The sequence below is a fragment of the Mastacembelus armatus genome, chromosome 6, assembly GCF_900324485.2.
Source record: "Mastacembelus armatus chromosome 6, fMasArm1.2, whole genome shotgun sequence".
In the NCBI taxonomy this organism is placed as follows: Eukaryota; Metazoa; Chordata; class Actinopteri; order Synbranchiformes; family Mastacembelidae; genus Mastacembelus; species Mastacembelus armatus.
The window spans coordinates 13,724,224-13,738,564 of record NC_046638.1 but is presented as its reverse complement, the minus strand read 5'-3'; the positions used below and the strand labels follow the sequence as shown (position 1 = coordinate 13,738,564).

Below are 14,341 nucleotides of genomic sequence, written 5' to 3'. Positions count from 1 at the left end.
CATTTTGTTCGTGTGTAGTATGTTACTGTCCATGTTCCAACGCCCGAGAAGTGAATTATAGTCGTCTATAGCGGGAGCGGTCTCGAGACTATACCACCATTATTACTTAAAAATAGGACTTAACCGACTGTTAAACTTCTCATTTATATTCATATTGTAAATAAATATACAGAACCACAAATATTTCTAAGACATGTCACTACTTTTTTGCTTTATTTTTAAAGTCTTTGCCGGAAAAGGTGCCAGCACGTTGAGGCTGCCTTGACACCGTCTGTCAACCCATTGACCGTTCACAGGGAGGAGGTGAATCCAGCGTCTGGGGGACTTCTCAGTCTGTCTGCTGCCAACCTGATTGACTAACATCACCACCGCCCCTAGAGTGGTAATATACAGGAAATGAACCTAGCTGCTAGAAGAAGAGCCGTCTTTTCCCGTTAACACCATCGGCTCAATTGTTCTAGCGCAGTGGTCGTGATTTTCAGAGACTTCGGAGCAACGCTATCAGTTAGGCTATAGTTATCTAATGTGTAGCATCAGCTGTAGCCTTTTGAGTTAGCTGCTTTGTTGCTGTGTATCTAGCTCTCCCTGGTTTTGACTGATACAAAGTAGCCAGACTTTGGCTATTCTACTCCGTCCACCCCAAAAATGGCAACCCAAATCGATAAAGAGGCTTGCAGAGAGGCGTACAACCAAGTCAGAGACGACACCACGGATACAAATTGGTGAGTGTGCGGGCATGGCAACGTTTCCAAATGTGACTACTGAATTTTATCACGTACACTTACAAAATTAGATTTGTAGCTGAGTATTAACTTGTATATTTCAGCGACCATATAAATGTTCAATTCACAGAGCCCGTTACCGCCCACCGCGCCTCCTTGTCCATGGAGAAGGGTGTGAAAATGAGAAGAGAACCTCTTTATAAAAGTTAGCGTTTAATTTAAAAAGGCATATTTCTGATAGACATCTAAAAGCACAGAAAAATAAATTAACTGTATTTTATTCCATATGGTCATTTGCCGTCAGGCAAGGTAGCTGTATACTGCTCCGTATTGACATACAGCTTGATGATTAGGGTCAGTCCGTATCGCCACACCAGCTTATCACGAATAGGCTACGCGCTACAATTGCACATTGGGGTTTGCCTGCAACTTAGACCTTCAGTTGTTTCGCGCTTACTGCGTAAAACGCAGCGAGTTCGTGTGCTTGTTAGGGTTTTTGCTGGAGGACATAGATCCTCCAGTGCCCCGACACTCTGATCTAGCTGTTTAGTATGCTGATTATTTGGCGGCCACACACTGCACAGTTATCTGGTCCAGCGGGGCGTAATTTCCTTTGTCCTGTATTCAGAGAACAAAACGTTACAGTGGTGACATTTACACACGGTTGACACACAGCTGCCACATTGACTGATCGTCTTAGGCATTTTGTGGATTGCTTTAGTCCGATGTGCAGAAAATGCCATTGTTGTGAACCGAATATCATGACACTGGATAACGTATGGAGTAATAGCGCAAGGTGTGTTCTGCATCTTTCAGGGCTGCCTTTAAATATGAGGGCTCCATGATTGTGCCTGCAGGAGTAGGGACTGACTATGAGGACTTCAAGAGGATGTGCACAGGTAAATAACACATTTTATTTGAAATGTAACACGCTAGTGCCACCAAACCTTGCTGTGTGAAGTATGGGCTGCTGCTGATTAGCCCAGATTTAGTCGTGTGTGTGTGTGTGTGTGTGTGTGTGTGTGTGTGTGTGTGTGTGTGTGTACGCGCGCGTGTATGTGTGTGTGTGTGTGCACTGTCTGTATGGGTTAAACAGCATTTATGCTACACAGCTTGGCTTGGCAGGACACTAATCTTTTAAGACTTTGTGCTCTGTCACCCATTGGCCTTCAGCCATGTAACTGCGCTGTCAAAAAGGACTTACTGTAACACTGTGTGCATTGCATAATCTGTTCTACAGTATTCTCTGTGGTTTGTACAAGGTGAAATATTTAAGGTCAGCCTTTTGTGTGTCCATCCAAATCGGCAATTTCCTCAATTAGAATAAAATGGGAAGATGTTGAACTTACTTTAAACCTGTTCTCTAAATATTTGGCATCTATGCTTCAAGTTTAGTTTTTCAGTCCTGACTACCAGCAGTGCTGCTCAATATTAAGGAAGCTCCTACTGAAGCATCTACTGCCATCTGAATAAATTCATAGATAGTTATAAACATGCTTGCTTCTTGTTTGATTGTCTTTTTGTGATTAGTAGTATCCTTGTCTGTGTGGTGGTCACTGTTCCCTGCAAAATAAGTCATACCACGTCCTTAAGGTAATGATTCCCAGTGAGCATAAATAGAAATTGGGTGCAGACTAGATGTATAGAGAAAATCATCTCTCAATCTTTAGTGAGTTCTCCTCTTTTTGTGTCCTCTAGAGTGAAGCATCTGCTCAGACGTTGGGTGTGGCTGTTTTTGATGCCTGCTCTTGTCCTTAAAGCTTACGGGCCTCAGGGCTGTACTGCTTTTTTTTTAAAGCTGACATTCCTATGTTGAAATAACTCATTTATCACTGTGCTTTACAATGGCCAAGCTGGTGCATTAGCCACTGTTTGCTCTTTCAGAGAGGACACACATTCTCAGACATCTCTCTGTCTGTGGGCTTGTTTTCCTTATTTAGCAATGAAGTTGTAAAGGCCTTAACTGCAGAAATAGGCTTCTGAGGGTAGGAGGAGCTGATGTGGACTGATCTGACTCTAGAAGAGGAATTCTTTTCAATATTGATTTTTCACTAATCCAAATGCAGAAATAAGAATAGATGATTTCTGATGTGTACAGCCTGAATCATTACAAGAAAACAATGCATCCAGTATAATTGTTTTTAAGTCTAATTGCATTTTTTAAGTATAATTGTTTCAGCCACTAAATTGCTAATTGTTGTTAAATTATTCATTACTGGTCAACAAAGTATCAGTTTAAGGGAAATTCAATCCTGAATGTCTTTTGACGTTAGGGTGTTTCTCAGGTTTTAAGTCTTCCAAATCGATAGCTAGTGTTTTCAGTTACATATACAGTAATAGCTCTGGTGATGGTAGTGTTAGTCATTTTCTACAACACTTTTGCCCATACTGAAACTGCTTAACAAATATTGGATGGATTTCCTTTCATTCTTGGAGTAATTTCTCTGTCCCCAGATGAAGAATCCTGCTGATTTTGATAATCCCTGCACATCTCCTCTATCACTAGTTTTTACTTATCCAATGGAATACCCCAGCATCTCTAGGGGTGGTAATTCTGGGATCGTCACCAGAGGATGAATCATACTTGCCTTTTCTCTTTTGTTACTATAAGGTTGCCAGTTTAACAAACTGAACTGCAAAGGTACATTCTCATGGTCATTTATGATATTCCCATCAGTCTCAGTTGCTGTTTGCATTTAGTGCCTCAGCGTGTTAGAATGTCAGTGTGCTGGTTTTAGTATTTAGCTTAAAGCGCTGCTGTGTGTTGAGCTGCTACCATGGACTCTTAGTTTTGTCTTAGTGTCATTATAACAATAATTACAGTTGAGAGCCAGCATAGGACTAGATGTAAAATAATACAGGCCACACCAAAATCAGTATGGTTAATTCGTGGTGCACATGACCATCCTAGTGGACTCGGTTAACATTTCATTAACACCACTCCTCGTCAACCCCATCTGCCTCATGTGGTGCACAGAAGACAGTTCTAGGTTACGAGTTTCCAGGCTGTGTCATAGAGAGACTGAGCATGGGATGAGGAAATCTACACAGGAAGATACAGTGTCATATGCCAACCTTTGCTCTGCTAAAACGAAGTCAATTTTTGCAGATCACTTTCTCTTCTCTTTTGCTGTATCATCATTGTTTTGGTTTCAGTGCAGTTTTCTCTACAGTGGGAACTGAGTGTTTGGGGGGGTGGCTGAGTCAGCATTTTGTATAAGGCAATACAAACCAGGAAGTGTCTGGCAGGGGGGTGGTTTGTGGGATGAGGTCCAGGTTGGGATGACGCTACTAGTTTCTCTCTGGCATCTTAAACAATGACATGCAAGATACTTTAATTAATAAGTCACCATAGTGCAAGTGATGAAGTGATCACCTTGAGTGTCACAGCATTGCTTCAGTTGAATCAGGTGCCGTGTGTGTGCGTGTGTGTGTGTTCGTGTGTGTGTTCGTGCACTGCATCCCGGCCAGGTGGTGAAATGAGTGATGTCCTTTGTGGCTACACTGATAAGAGTCTTTACACAGTGGCTGCTCCTATTAATGTGCCGCTGATCTGATCTGAGAGCAGTGCCGCTGAGACTGCCAGGAAAGTCTGTATCAGCTGCTTCAACAGGTACATAAAGATAATACAGCCTGCACTGTAAAAAGTAAGGATGTTAATTCCAGATCACATATTCATATCATTCCCTATCATAGGTACATAATGAAACTATACTTCCTGATTGCAGAGCAGACTAATCAATCTGAGCCTATTTGTTAGACACAGTGGTGAAGGATATAGCTATGAACACGACGGAAAGCACAATGTTCAAATGAAATGCCCAGAGTTTTCCCACTTGATGAGGAATATGGTGAGGAATATGAGAGGAATATGGTGAAACTCTGGATTTGGTAGTTATTCTGTCAGTACATTGCTTTCTTTAATACAACATGTAAATGGTATACTAGAAGTGTATTATTTTGTTACCACTATCCATGTGAAGGTTGGTACCACAGCAGTATATATATGTTATTACATGTTAGCAGAACAGAGAAAAGCATATTTACTACCTGCTAGTTTGGTGGCTGTTAACCAAAGGGCTCATTAGACTTATTAGACATCATTAACCAATGCTTGGCAGAAACTGCAGTCCACTGGTTACTCTTTATATATTATAGGCTAGTTGTTTCAGAAGACACTGGTTTTGACAAAGAGATGATTTTAAATCTCATAGATTTGAATATTAAAATATTTGAATACTGACTGAAAATCAATTTGAATACTAAAATATTTTCTTGGCAAATTTTTCCTTCAACCATGGTTACCTGGCTTCACCAGTCATGAGAATGCCAGTATTACTGAGAAAAAAGTGAGAGCATGCATTAGATGCATTTGTTGGCCAGCTTGATGTAGCTGTATAATACTATCAGTGCTGGGCTAATGGGATCCTAGTGAACTATTATGGACAATTACAGTTTGCCACCAAGGACAGAAAACTTACTTTCACACAAAAGTTGAATATAATGTAAAGGCCTATTACTCAATTACTGAAGGCTTTCTCCTGTTACACATGTCCAATACCTTACTGATGTGTGACTCTCAGTAGTCTCTGACATCATGAGTTGTATGTTTATAAGGCAGAGAAAACAAATATGAAGCAGCAGAACTCATTATTTGTTTTGGTCACCTGATTATCTGTAATCAGACATTACCCTGCACATTCCCTGGGCAGGGAGTTCTGCAATGGACCACCGTAACAGTGACAGGTGTGGTCACCGTATGGTTTGTGACACAAATGCAAGGCTAATGAATGATTTCACTCATCTAGTCTATTGACCTGAATACTTCCTTCTTTTGTGGACAGATATACACAAACTTGTTTTTCTTTAGCTGTGAGGACAGTCAGCAGAAAACACCTAACCTAAATATAACCTAAAGCTGAACCCTTTGAAGGTATGAGGACTGGCCAAAATGTCCTCTCAACAATGGTAATGAACTTACTCTCATTAGACAGAAAAGCAGCATGGCTGTACATCATATTACACCTGCCTGATGTATAAGCAGACTGAGATTTACAGCAGTTTGTTTGTGTCAACCCCTGATCAGACACAGAATTCTGAGTGTGTGTTCATGTTTCTTCTGCCAGGCATTGTTGGAATGTTAACCCAAAGCAACTTTAGTCTGTATGTTCACTTCTCTTCAATGTCTTTCCTCAGATGACACCCGTCTGTTCGTCTTTATCCGGATCACAACAGGAGATGCAATGAGCAAACGGGCCAAGTTCACCCTCATCACTTGGATTGGTGAGAACATCAGTGGGCTGCAGCGTGCCAAGATCAGCACTGACAAGGCACTGGTCAAGGACATTGTGCAGGTCAGAGACCCTGTGGTGTTGCATGGGTGGAGAAAGTAGCAATTGAAGTAATGGCAGATGTTCTGAGTATTGAATAAAATGAAGGTGTAATGGTCCCTTTGGTGAAATTGGGTGGTTTCTGGCCACACCATGCTGGATGGGGACAAATGGGGAAAGTAGGATTTTTTTTTCATGCAACAGAACATAGGGACAAAGTATCAAAGGACCCAGATATGCAATATTTGCTCACATATGTTAAGCTGTAGTAATCCTCATACCATGCTTGGAAGAAATGACAGTTTGTAAAGTGAAATTAGGCAGGTTAGCCTGATAACTCTGCAGCTACTTCACCTGAGCTCTAGTTTTGATGCCAGATTGAGCACATTTATACTCTTGTAGTTCTTTTTTCCCATTGCAACATGTGTTTCATTTCTGCAGAACTTTGCTAAGGAGTTCATGATCAGCGACCCAAGAGAACTGGATGAAGACTACATTCGCATGGAGCTGAAGAAGGCGGGAGGAGCCAACTACGACGCTCAGGCCGAGTAGAGAAGTGCCACAGTCCACTGGAAGGGCCAGGGTTTGGAGGGTTTTGTGGAGTAGGGTAGGGTTGAGTGGGAAAAGCAGGGGGCAGGGAGTTTTGGGACAGAGCTGCTACCTCTTGGGGAGAGGGCAAGGCAGGATGGTGAGGACACTGGATTAAAGGGAAATGCGCACACTAATCACACACATTTTACTTTCAAAGTGAAGTCTAGTGAAGGGATCCTATTGTGAACAATTTGCAAGAACACAGGTACACACAAACAAAGCAGATGTCAGCCAGGAGCAGTTTGTCAAACCAAACACTGTTCATGCTTCCTGATAATGACTTAAAACACCTGACTCTCTTTTTAAAGTTTTTTACCTGATTGGAATGTTGTCATGCTATCCAATAGCCCATTTGGGCTTCTTGTCAGGCTGTAGTTATAGCTATATGGCTGTAACTACAGGTGTAGTAGGTCCCTACACACCTACTGGAAGGTTTAGTAGGTTGTTATCATGCCATAGTTCCTGTTTTATGTAAGTTATGTCATTAGTTTCAAGTGCAACAACCAGTGGGATAGGTGGTTAGGTTTATATGTTTAAACGACTCTGTTAGCTTTAGGCATTAAAATGACTTCGTTAGGTTTATATGTTTAAACGACTCGGTTAGCTTTAGGCATTAAAATGACTTAAAATGACTTATATGTTTAAACGACTCGGTTAGCTTTAGGCATTAAAATGACTTGGTTAGGTTTAAATAATAAACTGACACTGCCTCCAGTAGGTATAGTAGGGCCCTACTGACCTCACTATATGGGGCTGGATGGATAAGGCTTATTCAATAGCATGACAACAGCCAAATTGGCTGAGCGAAAACACATCAGAGATATTTAGGTTGTATATTGCGCAGATCCTGATGGTAGAGATGCTTCTTGTGAACCTCAAAATGACAACATCTGTAATTAGGGGTCAGGGAAAGAACAAGTCTAGCTCTCTCCAAAGGCAGTGTAACAAAATCTGGCACCCAGCGCATCCGTAGCTCACATTTTATATCTCATATGTTTAATTTGCTCAAAAAAAACTTCATTAAATTCACATAAAAGAAGAACATTTCCCAGCAGCTAGTGGGGATTCCAAGAATTCCCTACTCTTGGCCTAGAAGTAGTCCGATACATAACCCACAGTAAGACAGTGAATTGTCAGTTTTACACTTTGAGTTTTGTACTGATTAAACAACTTAGATCTAATGTAATAATTAATGAGCTTTAGAGGTGTTGGTGGGTATTTTTTACCTTTTGTCAGAGCCAGGCTAGCTGTTTTACCATTTTTTTCAATCTTTGTGTTAAGCTAAGAAATTGGAAGGGTATCAATTAAGAAAGGAAATAAACAAATTTTTCCAAATTTTAAACTTTTCCTTTTAGGCCTCAGTCAAGTCCAAAAATGGTACTGGACATCAGACACAACCTGGCTGTTACTACATTGGCTGTGTGCATGCACTGACACGTCCACACTGACATACATGTCTGTGTAACAGTTGTCTTGAGGATGCACACAGTCACTCTGAAGGAACACATGTTATGCAATATAGCCGTCATGCACACATAAATGCATAAAAAAAGCGTATAAGCACAAACTGCCTTCTCTGCCCTCTGCTCTCTCCCCAGTCAGCTCATGGTTAGTTATCTACTGTGCTGGGCAACATCATCTTGACTTATCATCTCGTCTCAGCTGGGCTGCAGTTGAGCAGTGTGACATCACATCATGGCCTCAGCCTTTACTAGAAATATTAATGTAATGAGGATGTGAAATACTGAGGGGGGTTTAACTTCAAAATGCCAAATAATGATCACGGCTCATGTTGCTAAGAACCTAATCAGCTGGTTCAGTCAGTGATGAAGATGCATGTCTCATTCTGAAACGAAACACTTTGTTTTCAGGCATGTGTTTGACACCAGAACATGCTCTTAGTCATGATACACTGTACCTCCTGGAGGAAAAGATCTTAATTTTCTAACAGTATCCTTGGCGATGGTTGGCGGCTTGCTTTGAGAAAGCTTGAGTCATACTGCCAAGTACACATTTAGCCACCCCTTCAACTGTAGCCAGACAGCTGTTTTTGGATCAAGTTGGCCTTTACATCATGTCTGGAGACTGACTGTAATTCATCCTCCTGTCCTTATTCTTGTTTTATATTGTGAATCCCTATTATCACTAGTCCAAATGTTTGTATTTGTGAGTGTGTTCATTTTTTTGACCCGATTTCAATGTACCATTCGCTTTCTGCTCCAGGTTTTGGTTGGATATAATCAATGTTAGCAGCTCCCTTTTTTGTCAAAAAGAACATGGCAAAGAATGAGACTCACGATGCTTTCTTCCTGTAGATATTGTGCCATAGAAATACAGAGAAACAACTAACATAAAAAAACTTGGCAGCACTAGTAGTCAAGTTTAATGTTCCCTGAAAGCTCGAAGGATTTTTAGAACGGAGATCTTTTCTTCTAGTGTCTCATCTCATGATCTACCACTTAAAGGTATCCACACTTACTGTAAAACCACTGTGTTTGACTGCTATGGGAGTTTGTGGACACTACACTGTGATTGGCTGTCCTCCTTAAATGGGGACAGGACTTTGATGGGCATGTAGATCATCACTGCGTGGGCCTGGGCTTATCACTCCAGCTCAGGTGGAGCCATTTCTCAGATGTAGCATCTCTTTTTTTATTTTGTTTCAACCCTCCCTTCCCTCCTGCAATGGAATTTTTTTTCTTGTATTCTTTTTTTTTAGATAAATTTTATTTTCTCGGAATAGAGATGAGTTTTATGTTTTGATTTTGATTTTAAGAGCATTGTTATCTTGGACATTGTGGAAGAGATTTTGAAAATAATGAAAAACAACGAGAAAGAAAACGGGCACAAGATCAGTCATTTTAAAATAAAAATTGATGTTTTTTTCCTAAAAGGCTTCTTCTTGAATTATTTTTGTGCATTAAACAGTGTCAGAAAGCTGTTCTTTGTCTACATAGGCTGCCAGTCTTAGGTTGAACTCATTTCCACAAAGCAGTAAATGTCAGTGTTCTGTTACTGTCTAGTGTTAGTAACACTGTAATCTACCAATCATTTACCAACTTAAACATTTTCTACAACATATAAAAATAAATATAATATATATAATAAATATAAAAATATCTGTAAAAATACAGAATATTGCAATGTAAAAACATGCATTTGCTGTAAATCTAAAGTAATCATCAGATAATCACATGAATATAGCATACCTTCAAAATTTTGCAGAAATAAACTACAGTGCCCTCCACAATTATTGGCACCCGATTAAGATTGGATTTTAAGCTTCTAATAAATTCATTTTCTTTTTAAAAAATAGAACCAAAATTCAGAAAAAAAGAGAGAAATCCAACCTTTAATTGAAGTACAATTATTCAACAAAAAACAAAAATAACATTAACAAATAATTGACTTTATATGAAATCATGTGTGCCACAATTGTCGGCACCCTTGATCTTAATACCTCGTACAACCCCCTTTTGCCAACAAGACATCACTTAATCTCTAACATCTCACAACGTTGGAGAATACAGAGAGAGAGATCTTTAACCATTCCTCTTTGCACAATCTTTCCAGATCATCCAAGGTCCGGGGTCCTCTCTTATGCACTCTCCTTTTCAGTTCACCCCATAGTTTTTCAATCAGGTTGAGGTCTGGGGACTGAGATGGCCATTGGAGGAGCTTGATTTTATGTCTGCTGAACCATTTTTTAGTAGATTTTGCCACATGTTTTGGGTCATTATCCTGCTGAAAGACCCAATAACAACCAATTTTTCCACATCTTAATCAGGGGTGCCAATAATTGTGGAGGGCACTGTCTATATAAAATCAGAAATAAAATATGTCCAAACACAATTCAGAGTTATAACTCTTCAAAGGCTTTATTTTATTGAAGTTTGTATATTCGTGTTGAAGTATGTAGTACTGTTATGAGAGCATTTTCTTGTTTTAACATTTGTTATTTGTGATTTAATCTGAATAGTTTGGCAACTTTGCTGCCAGATATTTACTGGGGGGTTTTATTAACTTTTTTTTTACATTTTATTTTGAAATTCACCAGGACAAATAAATATACAATATCATTGACAAGTGTGTTACCACTGTCGACTGCTTCCTAATGCCTTCACATATGGTCAGGTGGGGTAAGTCAGCATGTGGAAAGATACAAATGGGAGGGATGGTCAGTAAAATGACAGATGACTACACAGATTTCCAATACACAGTCCTCATTTGAACCTCCTCTTGCTGCTCTTGATGACAGGATTTCAGTATGTGTGATAGCTGCTGGTCTGGATCTGGTCAGTTGATGGCTCCCAGCTTTTCACACCCGCAGTACCTACATGTGTGTGATTTTTTTTCTGTTACAGCTACAGCAACTATCAAACCGATGGATTGATAGTTTGTCTGCATGACTCAGGCACTGATCAAACATGACTATTGCAGAGTGAGTGTGTGTGACAGACAGGTTGGGTGGCTGCAGGGAACTATGGGGACTAATAGCAGGTTGCGTAATGACAGCTCTGGTATCACTCACTGTAAGCTTCAAGGAAGTGAGTAGTCAAAAGATATACAATACAGCAGTTTAATCTCATTTTACAGTGTGTGGGAGTTAAGTCTGGCTGAAACTGGTGTGACTGTGCTTTACAGGGACCATGTTAATAAGGTGAATGCCTTCATAAATTGTAATTCTTTTGGAGCATTTGGAGAATTAATTGGGCCTACATGTGCTCACTTTAATATTACTGTGTTCAGGAACAAGAATGGAGAACTACTGGCACTTGATGTTCAAATCACAATATACATGCAATATCTTGAATTCTGCGAGTGCTTCCTTATTTGTTTTTTTCATTTCCAAGAAACCATGCAGCAGAAGTTCTCCTAAATGCAAAACTGGCTGAATTTGCGTTGTTCTCACCTGCAGAAAAGTTGGCAAGAGAAATCAGTACTGTTTTTATTTACATGGTTTTATAAAATTAAATAAATTCAAAATACTGACTTGAAAGGTATCCAGGTATCCACATGTTTGCCAGCCTCATTTCATTTCATAATTTTGCTTGTTAACGGTGGCAGTGACATTTTGTGAAATCCTGATAAAGAAACTTCTGGAAATATATACTACAGTGTTTTCACATGTGCACACAACCTGTTTAACTGCTCTCATTTATTTGTTTTTCAGTTTCTATTGTCAGACAACCAAAACAGCATAAACAATAATTTGATTGTGGCCACAAAATGCTAAATAAAGCAGGAAAAGCATAGCACATTGTATTTCTTTGTTGTTAAAAGCTGCAAGCTATGCAAAACTCATTGCACCAAGATGTTTAAATGATGCTGCTGGTGTATACATTCATTGAAATCACATTTTCATATTAATCTGTTTATTGAAGCACTGAAATTACAGAAAAGAAATACTAGCTATTGGCTTAGAGTTGGAGGTTGATTGGTGACTCTAAATTGCCCATAGGAGTGAGTGTGAGTGTGTGAGGTTGTTTGTTTTTGTGTGTCTCTATGTGGCCCTGTGATGGACTGGTGACCTGTCCAGGGTGTACCCCTGCCTTCCACCCAAAGAGAGCTGGGATAGGCTCCAGCAGATCCCTGTGACCCTGGTTAGGAATAAGCAGGTATAGATAATGGATGGATGGCTTAGAGTTGGATGATTGCCACTTTTAGTAGGATCTGTTCCACCATGATGCAAAGAAACACCTGAGATGACCTAAGCTTATTCCTAGCCCTAAAATCTTAGTGTTGTATAGTTATCCACACTACCACATGAAGTTACATTTACCCACACATTTGCCAGATTGAATTGAAATACATGAACAAAATACATTACCAGTGTTGCATACCTGATCAGACAGGTGCAACAGCTGTGCAGCAGTTTCCTCTTGTCACACACCTTTAACACTCTGTGATCACACAATGTAGGTGTTGTTATTAAGCTGTATTTAAATGACTTCATGTTCATAGTGTCTCAGCACAACAAGACTTTAGTAGTTTGGAGCTTGTTATCAGCTAGTATTAATAAACTACAATCAGATCACTGCTCATTCAATTGTCCAGTGTATTTTACAGTTTCACACTAAATCCAAAGGAGAGAAAGTTTGCTTTCATTTAGATTTTCCAGGCATCTAGGGACTGATTATTATAAATGTACATTAAATACCACTATATATTTTTTTTAATATGTGGTTTTGAGTGAAGTATCTCAATCTCAGGTCAAGATCATAGTTTATGACCAAACATTGCATTATCATTGACATTCTAATACTTATTCCTCCATAGCAAATGTTAGCATGCTAACCCACTGAACTATGTTTGTGAACATGGAGAACAATATGATACAATTGTCTGTGTCTTAGTGTGCCCATGTTAGCATTTAGCTCAAAGGACTGCTGGGTCTAAGTACAGCCTAACAAAGCTGCTAGTGGGTTCAACCTGATCAACCGGAGTAAACCCACTTAAGCACGGGGATGAACAGGAAAACTCCACACAGAAAGGTCCCTGACGGGTTCCAAACCAGGGCCTTTCTTTCTGTGAGGCAACAGTATTAACCACTCCTCCACCGTGCTGACCTTTCAACTTACTGAATGCGATTTTTTTATACAAGCTCAAACCCGATAGCTGGAATAGCAATTTTTTATCAGCATGCTTTCTAATAAATACCGCACACCTTGAATGGAATATACAATATATCATAAGTGTATTGGTTAATTTGTAAACTCAAATGCCTTTAATGAGTTTGATACTTATGTTGTGATCATTGCCCTGTCAGCCCCAAACACATCCCGTTGTTCATTCCACAGTTCTTATTCTGCAGTTCTGCATGTCCAAACAGCTCCAGACAGTGTGGCCAAAGCTAAATACAGGCAGCAGTACCAGGCTTAGTCTGGCAGTTACCTTGTCTGTTAGTATGTAATGTGTCCTAAAAAGAGAGAAAGAAAGAGAAAGAAATGTTAGCGTAGAGGACCTGTAGGAGTGCCCAAACAAGGACTGTCAGATCAGTTCCTGCAGAATGATACCACTCAGATCCTTCCTGCATTCCTCAGACCTACTCAACACAGCAGCATATTTTACAGCCTACATGTGCTCTGTCCAAGCATGTATGTGTGTGTGTGTGTGTGTGTGTGTGTGTTTAGAGAGAGAGAGAGACAGAAAGAGAGGGAGAAAGGCAAGAATTGTCTTTTAGCCTCCCAATGCCTTCAAATGTTTGTGGGATGACGTTCTTATTTTTTTACCCATATAAGACTCAGAGTGCTGTCACAGAGAGGTGGTTACGATAGAAGTTGGACTTGGCTTTAGGCTAATTTGCTACAGTAAAAACGAAAAAAACAAAGCAAGATCATGTTTGCCCATTGCAGTTTAAACATCTTTATCTCACCAGTGATGTGTCTTTTTCGTACAACACATTACATCAGAATATTTATAGCCATAGATTCACAATATAAGACATTTAGTTCAGAGTTTAGAATTAAATCCTTTCACTTCAAATCTATGACTCTGTCACCACTATTTGACTAATTCTTCATTTGGTTAGTCACAGCTCAGCAGGGCCCTGAATTCAATTGGACCAGCATTCTCCGAAATGCCTTTCTGTGTGTGGAAGATGTTGAATAAAACCCTCACTCAAGGAATGGGCTCATAAGAAAGTGGCAGGCAGAAGCCCTCTGTATGTGTGTATAAGTGTGTGTGAGTGGATGTTTA

At 39.8% G+C, this 14,341-nt stretch overlaps 1 protein-coding gene across 1 annotated transcript; it reads left to right on the top strand.

The window, feature by feature from the left end:
• The first annotated feature begins 286 nt into the window (after window positions 1–286).
• Window positions 287–8,802, top strand: cotl1 (coactosin-like F-actin binding protein 1). The gene is made up of 4 exons (XM_026310945.1): window positions 287–722; window positions 1,539–1,621; window positions 5,919–6,076; window positions 6,494–8,802. Exons 1-4 carry the CDS (start codon window positions 646–648, stop codon window positions 6,602–6,604), a joined length of 429 nt encoding a protein of 142 aa, XP_026166730.1. The 5' UTR covers window positions 287–645; the 3' UTR covers window positions 6,605–8,802.
• Window positions 8,803–14,341: the final 5,539 nt, after the last annotated feature.

Bases quoted from the DNA above. Each gene is read 5' to 3' on its own strand.
- cotl1 (XM_026310945.1), top strand. From the start codon at position 646: ATGGCAACCCAAATCGATAAAGAGGCTTGCAGAGAGGCGTACAACCAA. The intron at 723-1,538 runs GTGAGTGTGCGG...TGCATCTTTCAG, and splicing joins GACACCACGGATACAAATTG to GGCTGCCTTTAAATATGAGG. The intron at 1,622-5,918 runs GTAAATAACACA...GTCTTTCCTCAG, and splicing joins CTTCAAGAGGATGTGCACAG to ATGACACCCGTCTGTTCGTC.